The sequence below is a fragment of the Hyperoodon ampullatus genome (assembly GCF_949752795.1).
Source record: "Hyperoodon ampullatus genome assembly, chromosome: 1".
NCBI lineage: Eukaryota > Metazoa > Chordata > Mammalia > Artiodactyla > Ziphiidae > Hyperoodon > Hyperoodon ampullatus.
The window spans coordinates 14,472,398-14,486,853 of record NC_136914.1 but is presented as its reverse complement, the minus strand read 5'-3'; the positions used below and the strand labels follow the sequence as shown (position 1 = coordinate 14,486,853).

At 37.6% G+C, this 14,456-nt stretch overlaps 1 protein-coding gene across 1 annotated transcript in view; it reads left to right on the top strand.

Annotated features, from left to right (window-relative positions):
- NFKB1 (nuclear factor kappa B subunit 1) overlaps nt 1-14,456 on the top strand; it is a 123,112-nt gene that overhangs the window by 27,560 nt on the left and 81,096 nt on the right. Inside the window, exons 4-5 of the mRNA XM_079699748.1 lie at nt 3,245-3,285; nt 7,291-7,389. Coding sequence (XP_079555874.1) covers nt 3,245-3,285; nt 7,291-7,389 — 140 coding nt within the window. The remainder of the gene's footprint in view (nt 1-3,244; nt 3,286-7,290; nt 7,390-14,456) is intronic.

Below are 14,456 nucleotides of genomic sequence, written 5' to 3'. Positions count from 1 at the left end.
GTTTGATCTCATATGGGCGATTAAAAACAGTCAACTCAGTCTCTGTTTTTATTTATTGATTCTTCTGTAAGCTTGTTGTGATAGCTCTTTTTATGTGCTCCTCACGTCACCAGGGGGGCTCGACAGATGTTCACAAGCTATGTGAGTCAGTTTTGGAAGTTGTATGTCACAGAGTTTTGTGGTCACTGAAGTGGGCATCAGCTATTCTATTTACCATGGATGTGCTTGTCCTCAGTGGGAGACTTTATCCAATTTGTATCATCATCATTTAAACTTAGTGTTGTTACTCTGGCACTTTTCATGTTTAGATCAGATGTTTCTCTGCATTTTTATATCTATTCTTTCTAGAAGTTCATGGGAAGGGAAAAAAGTACATCTGCTGTACCGTCACCTTCATTAGCTTCACTGAGTGTGCTGCTGAGCCCTTTCTCTCTTTACCCCACAAAACATATTTTGTAGGCTACTGTACCTGAGATCTCCTCAAATGCTGTCCAATATAAGCTCTAGGTCAGCTTCCTGTGAACAAGTAAATGTCTTGGTAGCTTCTGTGTTTCCTGTGAACTTCTGATTCTGAGGATCAAAGTCTTTTTCTTGGTACTGATACTTTATGGAAAACATGAAAGGTTCTGCCCTCGGGAAGCATATACATTTCCATTTAATGCCTTGTAGATGACAAACAATATCCTGATGCAAATGCTTTCTTAATGTTTTTATTTCATCAAGTTTATGGAGATAGAAATAAGATTATCAAAAGAACTATCTCAGTAAATATTCTGTAGTCGGAGCTTCATGTTGTAGCAATTATTTAGCCCATAACATTAGAAAAACTTTTATAATTATACCTCAGAATCATATTTTCCAGTTATTACCTCATCACTTTTATTGTCACATACTTTCCCTCTGCATTGCAGTGGCATAGTTCAGTTTTTATAAACCAAGACGTATGGATGTTTTATTCACATTTTAAAGGGATAGAGAGGTAATATAAACCAGTATTAATTTGTAATTTTCATGTAGACTGTTTTATATTTCTTGAAATCTAAAACCATTAGTAGTTTTGCTACTTGTGGAAAACTCTATGGGATATGGCATGACTGCTAGGTCTATAACATTATGCTGTAGGATGTCAGTTCATGGCATAGAAATGCGGCCAAGGAAAATTGGCATTAAAACAAATATATGCATGTCAAATCTAATTTTCTAGTTGATTTAATGTTTGAGTGTGTTCCCTGAAAGAGAAAAAACGGCCCCATTTCACTAATAAAATTCCCAGACCTTAAAATTTCACATATTTAAAGATAATTAAATCATACAGCAAAAATAAAAGCAAAACTTCAAGTATTTTTAGAAGAGTTAATAAGAAGTGAGAGGCTTGAAGTTTGATGTAAATGTGTTCCAACTCCTCTATATTTTCCATGACATCCAAATGTTGCCTTCTTTTTTTTAACTGAAGTATTGTCGATTTACAGTGTTGTGTTAATTTCTGCTGTACAGCAAAGTGATTCAGTTACACATATGTATACATTTTTTAATATTCTTTTCCATTATGGTTTATCACAGGATATTGAATATAGTTCCCTGTGCTATACATATACAGTAGGACCTTGCTGTCAAATGTTGCTTTCTTAAAGACTTCTCTTCTTCATAAGTTCATTTAGCTTTCTAGAGGGAATGTTAATGAATAGATTTATTATATTGTTGTACAGGCTTTATATTAGCAGTGTGAAAATATTTCCTTTTCTAATCAGTTTTATCTCCTTATCAGAAATTAAATTCTAGCCATTTTTTGGAATTTTAAAATTCTAACAGTTTCTTTTCTAAAAGTAGTTAAATACATCCAGGAATTAATTTCATACAGACAAGAGAAGATAATTCACCTAAATTATACTACATTGGTCAGCCCCTACCCTTTTTTCTTTTCTTGTGTATGTTTCAGTTCAAATTCAGTCATTTTTCAACTGACTTCCTTGTAAATTTCTTGAATAATAACAGGAAATAATTGTACCTTAGTTTCCTACAGTTTTCTAGCCTTATCCTGACTGATCATAATACTGAAAAGGTAAAAATAAAACCTCTCTCAAGTTAAAGTTTATTTTTAATTTCAACCTGAAAGTTTAGCTTTCTTAATAAATATACTTATCTAAAATAAGTCTTGAACTTCTGGCCTAGAGACAGTGAAGGTTGAAATGGACACCAAAGCATTCTAGAATTTTTTTAGTACCATTTTAATTTACGTTCAAACAAGTGAGAAACACCATGAGCCTTTATGTATTGCAGAGCTACAGATTATTTTACTGTTGATATGAAAACCAGCTGGGAAGCTGAGGGACTTTCTCATATTGAACAAATTTGAATTTATACTGTCAGAGGTTCTGATTTTCCTTTGAGTTTCCAAAGTCAGGTATAGTCAGGCTATGGATTAAGCTTCTAGTATTCTTTGTCTTTACAACAATAAATTGGTATGCACCTATCTAAATTATTTTCAGAATTTTATAAAATGCTTGTTTTAGAACAGAGTTTATATGAGAGCACGGTATTCAAAAGTTGTATACAAACATCAGAAGCTGTGAGTTAATAAGAATCTACCATGTCTGATAGACCAAGTTAAATTTGGGAGGGAGGAGGAACAAGCTAGCCAGTTAAGGAATGAGGGCAGTACTTATGGATCCGAGTATAGGAAAGGAACCAAAAACTTAGGGTAAGGAAAAGCAGATAGCCTGAGATCATTATCTGTGTGTTTCACATGTAGGCACTAGCTCAGTCTCTTGTAATTTCACATTAAGCCCGTTCTCTTTGAAGAATGGAAATCAGTGTCTAATGATATGATGGCAAAAGAAAATTTCATAGTGCCCAGGAAGTGGTTGCTGCTTTTAACTGGTATTTGTGTCATTTAAAAAATGCTTTGTTAGTGGACATGATTGTGAAGGCTATTGACGCCTTAATCCTTGCCAGACATCATGCCTTTTGTTGGGTTGTGCAGTGTGCCATCACCGTTCAACAAGACGTTTATATAGTGTGGTTCTCTCTAACGGTGTGAAACTGTTGTTAAAATAAGGATAAATTTAATATTCGAACAAGGAAGATATATCCTTGTGGAATTTTAGCTAAAGCATTTATTTGAAGCCTATATTTAAAAACATAATTTCAGTTTTTTTACTTCTTTTATATGTATATATTTTTCTTTTTACCAAATTCGAGAAGCCTCACAGTTTCTTTTGGTTTCTGTTTGTTGTTTTGTTTTTAGCAGATGGCCCATACCTTCAAATATTAGAGCAACCTAAACAGGTAAGAAGATGAAAGGGGTGGGACTTTCTCTTCAATTGTTAGATCCATAAGTCTAATATTAATATCTCAAGCACCAAATAAAATAATAAATGAATTTTACAAAGGAAGTACCTTATCTAGAAGATCAGCAACCTGACAAATTATGTGACAACTTTATTCATCCACTTTACATTTCTCTTAGTCATTCTTCACACTGTCCTGAGCCTCAGTATGTAGTTCTATAAAACTTAATTAGAGATCCTTGATATCCCATGATCTCTACTAACTTTGCTTACCAGCCACTCCTAGGAGAGGCATAGGTTATCTCCACTCATTTTCATTTATAAGGGAACACACATGCATGCAGTTCATGTACGCTGAGTTACGTCCATCAACATGTCCCTACACATGCAGTACTTCTTAGCCTTCCTCCTTCCTTTGGAGCTCCAGCCTTCTCTGTTCTGTCTTTGAAACATGTAACCTAAGATACTAAAGGTACTAGTAGGGTGTAGAGAAAGTATTAGAATGGACAGTTGAGTTCTCTTCTCTCTGGTGTTAGCTTTGGACTCAGTCTCTTTGGAGTCAGGAGAGGAGCATTTTCTTTTATCAGGCTCTTCCTCTTACTACTAGATTCTATAGAGGATACCTGGGAATTGAAGCGGCCTCCTCACCATGCCCCCATGGGTAAATATTTATTAGAAATTTTATGGGACCAGTGCTATCAAAGAGGAGGGAAGAGAATCTCTAATATTTGCCTGTAGGAGATTTCAGTCATTGAGGGATGGAAATAATGGTATAGTCTTCTGCAAAATGAGGACAAAGTAGGTAAATCTCCAAATGGATGTGCTTATTATCACATCTTTGTGAGACTGAGGATGAGTGTACCTGCTCTCTTGAGTTATATCATCCAGTACCTTTCCTAAATGTTTTTAGTAGCTCAGGCAAGTAAGTGTAACACTTAACAAATGCTAACTAGGTCAAGAACTTAAATAAAGCATCCGTTGTGGTTACCCTAATCGTGGCCTTATATATGTGTTTGGATTTTGGTCAAGATATAAAGGATGTAAATATCTTAACTATGACCGAATAGACTATCCTTACGAGGTTGAACTTGGGTTAACATTTTTGGTGTGGGGACAGGAATGCCATGTGAGACTTGAGGCCGTTGTTTTAGTCGCTTGCAGGTGGCACACCCTGACCCCACAGGCTGCTGACATGACTTTTACCTCCGTGTCTAATTCCATAGTGGTGAGTTCCCACAGGAGGCCACTGATTCTCTCAAAGACCCTCCCAGGGGAAGGTTATCCCTTAACATTCTAGGCAGTGGTCTGGCCTCCTGGAAAATTTTCTGAGTAGTCTGTGAAACTGAGAAATCAACTAAACTTTATTTGCGTACTAGGTAAAATGTGTTTTTCAAATATCCATTTTCATAAGCATAGCACTACAATAAGAATTTTTAAATGCAGTTTCTTACTATGGGTCCAGTAGTCATAAGGAAAAATTGATACTTATGATTTATTTGAAGGGTGGGTTACATAGGTCCAAAATTCAAATTTTAATTCGCTGTTTGTGGATGTGTAAAAGCTTATCTGAGTAAATCAATGTGTTTGCTTACCAAACTGATAATATTTTGATGTCTGACTCCAGTGAAAGTAAGAAGATTGTATTTAAGTCAGACCTTCTGACCGGATGGTTATAGCCTTGCCTTTGAGGTTGATGACTCATTTTAAGCAAATGGAGTTACTGAGATGAATGGCTGTGGATTGGCAAACCTTTAATCTCAAAAATTTAGAATCTGAAATGCATCCAGACTATGCATTTGTAGACATCCTAGCTTCCTTAAAAAAAAAAAAAAAAAACAGTAATAAATTTCTATCCTCAGGTTAGAAATTCCTTTGCATGGAAGTTTAGATACTTTTATCCAACCATGAATAATGTCTATTGTTTTTTAAATGATAAGCAAGCTATTAAGACATGTCTCTTTACTCATATTCTATTTGAAACCACTCCCAGTAAGATATAAAAGTGTCCTGAAGGAATTTTGTGATTAAAGATAATGAATTAATTTATTAAGTTTTAAAAATAAAATCTAGAAAAATGTTCTTTTGTCTTTGGGGTCTCTGCCACAATTTTCCCCAGCTCTGACAGAGATGAGTCACAGCGTAGACTACTAATCTTTAGCGTATCCAGTTCTGTTGCATATTATTAAGTGCTAATTATCTAATATTATTTAAAAACTGAACTTGTATTTAAATTGATTACCAGTCAGGTAAATCCTTATTTTATGGCTAGCCAATTCTGGAGGCTGTTACACACACTGTTGCTTTTTCATGCTTTTAGAAATTTCACTTAATTATTAAAAATAAGTCAACAGCCTTTGTCTATAAAAGGTATAGGTCTGAATTTGTAACTTTTATTTTAGTTTGAATTTTGTGAGAAGCAAAACAGAGGATAATTGCCTCCAAATGACTAACCTCAGAAAGCTTCCCAGGTGTTTAGGTTTGGGATCTCCTGAGGAGCCATTTGCAAGAGTTGTTTTAGGTGCCACTTTGATGAGTTGATCATACACCCCAGACCCATGTGTGACTTGAAGCAGTTTCCCCGACTAAGGAATTTACTTCAGGCCTTATTCGTCCCATTAAATATGCTTTAGACTGATCCTCTTTGGAAATTAGAAAATTCTCACAGAATTTAGAAACAATTTCAGGTGCTTTCATTAGTTCAGGGTACCTGGACCTCTCAGACTGCTTTTCAAGACCCTGTGAGGCATAGTGAAATGCAGTGCAGTCTAAGGAGGGCAGAAATTTTACATTGGTCCGTGAGCTCAAAGCTGTCAAAACCTTCATGTTTGCTGGGCTCCACTGTCCAGTGTGCAAGGGAGAAAGCCCTCACCACCAAGTAGTGGGTGTTCGGAGCTTCTGATGCCTAGGGATCTAGTAGTGTTTATATGAAGTCAGCCCCACAATAACATAAATGAAAGGTGAGGATGTTCCTTAAAGTGTATTAACATATTCTTTTCACTAAAGGGTGAATTTGAAAATAGGAAAACCATCCGGTCAAGTGACTGTATAATCAAAACTACTAACACTACCACAGATTGTTTGACATCATTATAAAGTTGAGTCTTTCAGGGAAAATGTTGAAATCTCCCTTAATATGATGATGAGAGCCATTCTCATAAGTGCTCTTGTTTTATTCTTTGTATACAAATATGCACAGTTACAATTGTTAGCTTTGTAAATCATAAAATGTTAGAACTGGAATAGATCTTGAGTATGGTCTAGTCTAACCTTATTTGTATAGATAAAAAAACATAGAACTTAGGTGTTTATCAGCCCACATAGTAAAGGCTTCTAGCTAATTCTTAATTGATTTACTATGTCTATAAAATTCTTGAGTTAATATATAAAGGGACTGTCTAGTTTTGGATTTATTCAAGTCAGTTAACATGTCCAGCTGGAGCTGATAATAGCGATAATCTTAAAACTCTTCTCTTCTGAGCTGTTGAGAGTTGCTGACCAGATGTGAGGTCTAGCGTAGGGTGTGTTCTACCACGCTGATGCGATATATTTAACAAGACATTTCTGTATGCCCTCCTGGACCAGCTGTCATCGGAGTTGATAAAGGAATTCCTTCAAGTAAGAGTCAGAGAAGCTTAACTTTGAGTCATATGGCCAATTTCAGAGCTTGGCAGCAGCAATTCGAGATGAGGAAGCTCTGATGCAAACAAGCTGTAGCACGTCGAGTCCAAGGCTTAAACTCTGCAGCAGGTTACTGTCCACATAGCACAGCAGGAGAGGTGCCGCAGGGCCAGGGACCTGGCTTTTAAGCCACAGCTCAGTTTACAAATATCAGTTACCATCAATGTTCGTAATAAGGTTATGGGAAAAGTGGTTCTCATATACAGTCTTTCACAGTTTATGTTTTTCCTTTAATACACCAAGCATTTGAAATTTGTATAATTTTGTCCCTATAATTTTTAGTAAGTATTTCTCAAACTTGTTCACCTTGTGTTTACCTGTGCAGAGAGGATTTCGTTTCCGTTATGTGTGTGAAGGCCCCTCCCATGGCGGACTCCCTGGTGCATCTAGTGAAAAGAACAAGAAGTCCTATCCTCAGGTCAAAGTAAGTTCGTGGTATCTTTCCATGTAAATTCTGGTAGATTTGATGTCCTAGGAGCAAAAGAAAGGAACCTTTTAACATAACTACCATTTGCCTCTGTGCCTAAGCTGAAGTATTCACGTGATTATTATAATATTTAAATAGAAATGTCTCTTAGCAATAGAGGTGACAGATTTTAAAACTCTGTTAATATTTCCATTTAGTACAAATTGTCTCACCATTAACTAACAGAACTTTTATTATTTCTTGATAATCTTAAAGGGTTTTTTAGTTGTGTACTTCCTAAAACTTTAATAAGTCTTTGAGAGAGTGCTTGATTTCAGCTCTTTGGAGTTTTAGTGAAAAACAAAACTCAGGTGAAAAACAAAACTTCAGCTCGTGAATTCAGATCCAGACTCTGTTACTAGCTGTGTGCCTTTGCCTGGGTTATCCAGCACTACTAAACCTCAGTACCTGAATGTGCAAAATGCAGACATGTTAATGGTCTCTACTTCATAAAGTCTCTAGAGATTGAATGAGAAAACGTATCTAAGTGGTCCACAGAGAGCCTGGCAGTACCATAGGGCCTCTGCTTGAGCAACTGCGCGTCCACATGTGGTGGTCCTTGAATGTAGTACTTCATGACATGCCGTGGTGGGCTTGGCCGAGCCTTTTCTATACCTTCAGGTTCTTTTTCTCTCTTTTTATTTAATTGGGAATATCTTCCGCTGAGGTAATTTGAGTTTTTTATTTTCATAATGTGATGTCTTGTTTCATAGACTGATTGCTAACAGTTTTGCAGATAAACCAGTCCATAATTGCAGTTTCATAATTTATAAACATTTTCATTTGTTCAGTGATTCAAGGCTTTGGCAAAGGTTATCAACTCAGTTCCCACTAAGGTGTGAGTGCCCCTTAGGATATAACATTCTTTTGGCCTCAGTCTTCTTATTGATTTGTTGTTGTGAGTAGGTGAAGGACAGCAAGACAGACCTCCAGTGAAATCGTGATGTCAAGGAAATTTGTCTTTGGTTTTCAGCCTTGCACTTTATTCCCTCCCTCTCCTCATATCCCACTTCTAGGTCCAGCCCTTTCTATTTTCTTATCCCTGATCTAAACCAAAATCCTGTGATTCTTTACCTCTTGAGAATATTATGTAGTATTGGTCCTACCAATTGTATTAGCATTTTAAGTCTCCTGTCCGAGCTCTCCTGTGGAATGAAAGATGTTTTTCCTGTTCAGGGTCATTAGGCAGGGTAAATATGATGTGTTTAGCCCCAGTCGTATGGTCTCAAGTCCTTTAGAATCTGCATGAGGAAAGAGGAGCGGCAATAAAACAAGGGAATTAGCATTTATTAAGCACCAAAGGTTTGCGAAGTGCTTTACATACATTATCTCTTCTATCCTCAAACAACCCTGTTAGGTAGAAAGTGTAAAGCCTGTGAGGAGACTGAGGTTCTTAGAGAGGAGCCTTGCTGTCCTCAAAGGACCCGTGGCTCATTATCCTACAGCAGGCTCTTGCTTGTTGAACTCTCCTATGGAACGTGTTGTGCATTTGGGGTGCTGGGGGCCGGGACCCCCAGGGGGCAGGACACAGGAGGACAATGGTGAGATAAGGCGCAGAGAATTACAACTCTGGACAACGTGGGAGAGGCGCTCAGGGGTAAAGGGTACTCAGATACTAGGGAGTCAGATCCAGCACTTATCTTTTTAACACCTGTGTCTGTGTGTCCTATATATAAATATTGTGTGTGTCTATACGTGTGTACTCGTAATAAGGATAATTGAAAGATACATGTTATCTGCATTGACACTGATTATAATTACTGAAGAATTAGCATTAAGAGAAAAACTGGGAGTGTTTTTCTAGACTGTCTCTGTACAAAAAAATATAAATTACAGTATTTTCAAGAACTGCTTACTCCTATTGCTCCAGTCTTTTGTGGCTAAGTGACAGTTCTTGATACTAAACACTACGTGGCATTAGCTTTGTTATAAATTTGTTACCTAATAAAAAAACTATATATCCATTTATGCTCAGTCTTCATACATCCTTCTCATGTAGTGGTTGCTGCCTCACATTTACAAAATAGAAATAAAACAACCTAAAGGACATTAGATGTTCTTCTCAAGTCATAGTTTTTGTATCAAGGCGTTTAATACTTAGTGGGAAATCTAGGTATATAAACAACTAATAAGAAAGGAAGTCAAAATATAAATGTGTAAGATTAGTTGTTATTGAACTTCAGCTACAGCTTCACTATTTCACCCAATTATATTTTTATTCACTAATTCAACATGTATTTATTAAGCATTTAATCCAGTTGTAAGAAAATGAAGAATAGTTTAGAGAGTGTATTACAGACTGTCATTGTTCTCTTAGCCTGTCATCATTCACTCAGGGTTTAAATGACTCTGCTCTTTGTAATGGTTAAGGGAAGTAATTTTGTTTATCTTTGAAGCTCTTCATCAGAAGGATGGGGAGGAGGGAAAGAGTCAATCATGGGGCAGTTTTCCCGGAGCTCTTCCATTATCACTTTTAATATATAGTCTTTTTCACAGAGGATAGTTGAGGGTGACCTTTTGGTTTACAAATGGATTTTTAAATCTCTCTTGCCTGTAAAATTTAGGCAGAGGAAGGAATCGCTCTCAGTGTGTATCTTTATCAGGAGGATCTTCACAACTGTACACGTCTCCGGCAGTAGTTCAGTAAGCGCGCGCTACTTGTGAGGCTGCAAGACAGGCGATGGGACAGATACAACTAGCCAGGGATTTGGGTGAGAAAACTTTATACTTTGGAGGGTTTTCCAGTTCATTGTAGGATACTTAGCAGCATCCCTAACTTATACCCACTAGATGCAGTAGCATCCTTACAGTTGTGACAACCAGAATGTGTCTCCAGACATTCCCCTATGTCCTGGCGGGGCAAAAGCACGCTGCTCGAGAACCACTGATCTAGGTGCAGGGTCTAATCAACCTTAACCTTTCTCCTTTGCACACTTTTCTGCTATATAAAGCTGTAGTGCATAGGTTATATAGAATTGCCTGAGTATATTATTTTGCAAACGTGTGTACTTTTCCTGATTATTAGATACCTATTTTCGAGTTGATGATCATGGCGACTGTATAATTTCTTATAGAATCTCTGAGTTAGTGTACCTGGATATTAAGGAGAAAGATAGAAAAGAGAAGAAAAAACATATCCTAAACATTCCATATTCTATAATAACTGCATACCTAGAAGTCAACATAGGAGTTCCGTTGGTTCTCTGTTATAAACTGTTACAGAAGAGAAAGTGAAAGTGGAGATGGATTCAGTCAAGGCTGTAAACCTGCATAGCCACTGGGTATGAGCAACAGAGGCATCTGTGGAGTGGTCCTCATTCTCCCTTACAGTAGAGGGAGGTGTAATAGCCAGTGCCCCACGCTCTCACCGAATTCCATTTCCACAGGAACCTCCGAGGGAGAGCATTTACATTTACTGGAAGGAAATGATATTTCTGAAATTTACGTATGCTCCATATTTATTAAAGTACATTTGTTCAGGCTTAAGAGTAAAATGTTCCAGGCTCTGTCTTTTCCTCACCTACAGCTTCTTACCCTCCTCTCCCTCCTCCGGCCTCACTCTTTCTCTCCTGCCTCTGGGAGAGCGCACCACGCCCCGGAGCGGTCCCTGGAAGGCTAGTGGTTCAGCATGCGCTTGGTCACACACAGGCAGCAGCAAAGGGTTGAGGGCCAGCCCTAAAGCTTTAGGGGCTGGCTGTGGTTTGGGGGCTGCAGACCTCTAGCTGGGCTTTATAGAGCTTGTAAACATATAATCCTGCTTGGGTTTCTCTTGCTGATTGTCCAAATGTGATACCTCAAGTTAAATCTTTTTTTTTTTTTTTTTTTTTTTTTTGCGGTACGCGGGCCTGTCACTGCCGTGGCCTCTCCTGTTGCAGAGCACAGGCTCCGGACACGCAGGCTCAGCGGCCATGGCTCACGGGCCCAGCCGCTCCGCGGCATGTGGGATCTTTCCGGACCGGGGCATGAACCCGTGTTCCCCTCATCGGCAGGCGGACTCTCAACCACTGCGCCACCAGGGAAGCCCAAGTTAAATCATTTTAAAACCAACTCTAAGAGCCTACCCCAGTTCTCCTTTTGCTATTGGAATTTTGTCCTCTGCTTAATACCCTATTTCTGATAAGCTGGATGTAGGCTAGGCTTAGACACACTCTTACAATATTGAGATTATTTCTAGAATTAGGACTGCTGAACCATCTGGTGTTCTGCATGTTTCTTTCATGTCAAAGAATCCATTAGCTTTAATGGGTCTTGGCATGGAAGCTTCACATTCTTTTTAAAAAATTGTTTTAATTATAAAATGTTTCATGTGTACGGGACATTTAAAAATTGATGTAAAGAACACCATATACCACCACCTGATTTAACAGGTACAGTCATCCCTCAGTATCCTGGAGGATTGTTTCTGGGATCCCCGCAGATACCAAAATTCATGGATTCTCAAGTCCCTTGTATAAAATGGGGCAGTCTTTGCATATAACCTTTGCACAATCCTTCTGTATACTTTAAATCATCTCCAGATTACTTTTAACACCTAGTACAATATAAATGCCATATAAATAGTTGCTGGTGCACAGCAAATTTAAGTTTTACTTTTTGGAACTTTCTGGAATTGAAAAAATATTTTTTCCATCTCTGGTTGGTTGAATCACCGATGTGGAACCTGAGGATACAGAGGGGCAACTGTATCAGCATTTTACCATATTTGCTTCTGATCTCTTTCTAAAATAAAAGATACAACTAAAGCCCACCCATTGTTCACTTTTTTCTTCTTCTTCATAGGTAAACCACCGCTCTGAATTTTCAATCTCTGATATATTTAATATTTTTACTATACAAGTATGAGTCCATGAATACTGGCATTTTCAAGAAGATTAATTTTTACTGGTTTCAACTCAAATTTTCTATTATACATGATGGCTTTTTTTCAGGGCAAATAAGAGTTAAAATTGGGCTAAAACACTTGGAGATTAGCGTTCACTTTGATTCTATTGATTCCTCTTTATCGTCTAGATAAAATTTCTTCATTCCTAATGTGGAGTTTATTCTGAGTCCTACAGGAAAAAATAATAATATTCAGAAATCTAGAGCAGGTAAATACGTAGCCTAACTCTTACATCTTGCCCTTTTTAAAGAAAAGCTTTCCTGTTGTTCAGCATTTAATAATCTATTATACTGTCCTACAAAGTTTCCCTTTAAAGCTTCCTCAGTTCTAATTTCATCGTGGATCTCCTAATGGGAGAGGCTGGCAGAAAAGCACAAGTACCTTCCTCGAGGCGAAGCTTGTCCCTGCCTGTTTTTGACTGAGTAAGGAGTGCCAGGGAAGGCTCATTTCCCTCTTTCCCGAAAGTTAATCACGAGATTTTTATATTAGTCAAACTACCTTCCTCTTCACAGAGGTGGAAAGGTGCCCAAGAGGAACAGCCCCATGTGGCTTTAGAAACCCTCACCGATTCTCTTCCAGAGCGGCCAGAAAGCACGCATCCTCAGCTGCTGTGACATCCTCCCGCGTGGCCCACTCTGTGCCAACCAGAAAGCTGTCAGTGACCTTGACTCTAAAATACAAATAGCTGACCAGTTGGTATTCTTATTTTCTCTTTAGTTATAAATACCAAATGCAATGGACTACAACTTGAAACACAGCTGATGTAGTGTAACTATTTTTAATTAGATGTTTTCTGAAAGCTGATTCTCACATATGTTTTCTTTCCTTAGTGTTTTATATTGAACAGAAGGTATGTGTTGAAATGTTTGGGTCAACAACAGCTTTTTTATTGTCCCTACCCCCCACGATTGGGTTGTTTTTTTTCTTTCTTAAGTCTCCACTCTTGGTGCCTTCTCACTTAAAAATCCTAAATGTTAAGTTTCTGTCAAGGTCAAATAAAGACTGGCTGATCTGCTGTGGCATTTAGGGATATCACATATCCTTGTGTAATCTCCCTTTCCTTTGTATGGACTTGTCTGGTTTGGGAGGTTTGCCATTTTAAGGATCTAGTTATAATACTAGTTTTGAATAATTTAATCTGACTCAATTAACTAAAAACAGGGAAGAAGATCACCAATAATCAATTAGGCATGCACATGAAACCTACTTCATAGCATTTAAAAAAATTTTTATCAACACCCCTAAGCTGTTCACAATTTGCGTATGTTAAAAAGGGAAAATAACCACATCCCCGAAATCCAGAGCTCTGCGCTATGTTGAAGAGAAGGGCTTTGTAACCTGGATCCCTTTTACCGGTTTCAGAGGGATTTTGGACTTCTAAATTTATATGCAGAATTTTATGTGTATGTATATACATATTTCTGGGGGGATAAGTATAACTTTTTATCGGATTTTCAAAGGGAAGGACTCAAACATGGTTAAGCACCAGTGCTGCAGGGTACATGTCACTTTAGCTTTCTAACAGCAGCTGATTTAAAAACTGCTAATAAAAAGCAGCTAATAAAAAAAGATATATAAAATGTCTTAAATTTTTTTATCTTTGTCATTTTTATATTTCCATTTTTCCATTTTTCAAAAAGCCATTTTCAGTGAGTTGAAATAATTAAGGCTGCTCAACACAAGGCCCAGGAAAACCTCCCTTCACTTTGGGTGTAGGGTGGAAACGTGAGGAGACTTAGTATCAACAGCCCAAAAAGGCAAATAGGCTTCACGGCATTTTCTTCCTTGCTCTTCCATAGGGATGCTGATTAAATATGAAGTTAACCATTAGTAGTTGAAGCCAAAAGAGAGAAAATTTATTTAACATAATTCATTGGGTACTATGTGTCAGGTCCTACTCTTGGCAAGCAGACAAAACCCCTTTCCTTGTGTAACCGCAATCTAGACTTCTAGATATTTTTCTTTCACGTAGTTCAGAAGTTTTTCATTTGGCCCCTAGAACAAAATATTACCTTGTAGGATGTTTTTAAAAACAGCCCTCTAAATTTACTGTATGTATTCATAGTCTGCCTTATGAACTAGAGAAAGCTACTCATGAGAGGAGACTTCTAGCATGGATCATAGCTGTGAAATGTAACCCTTA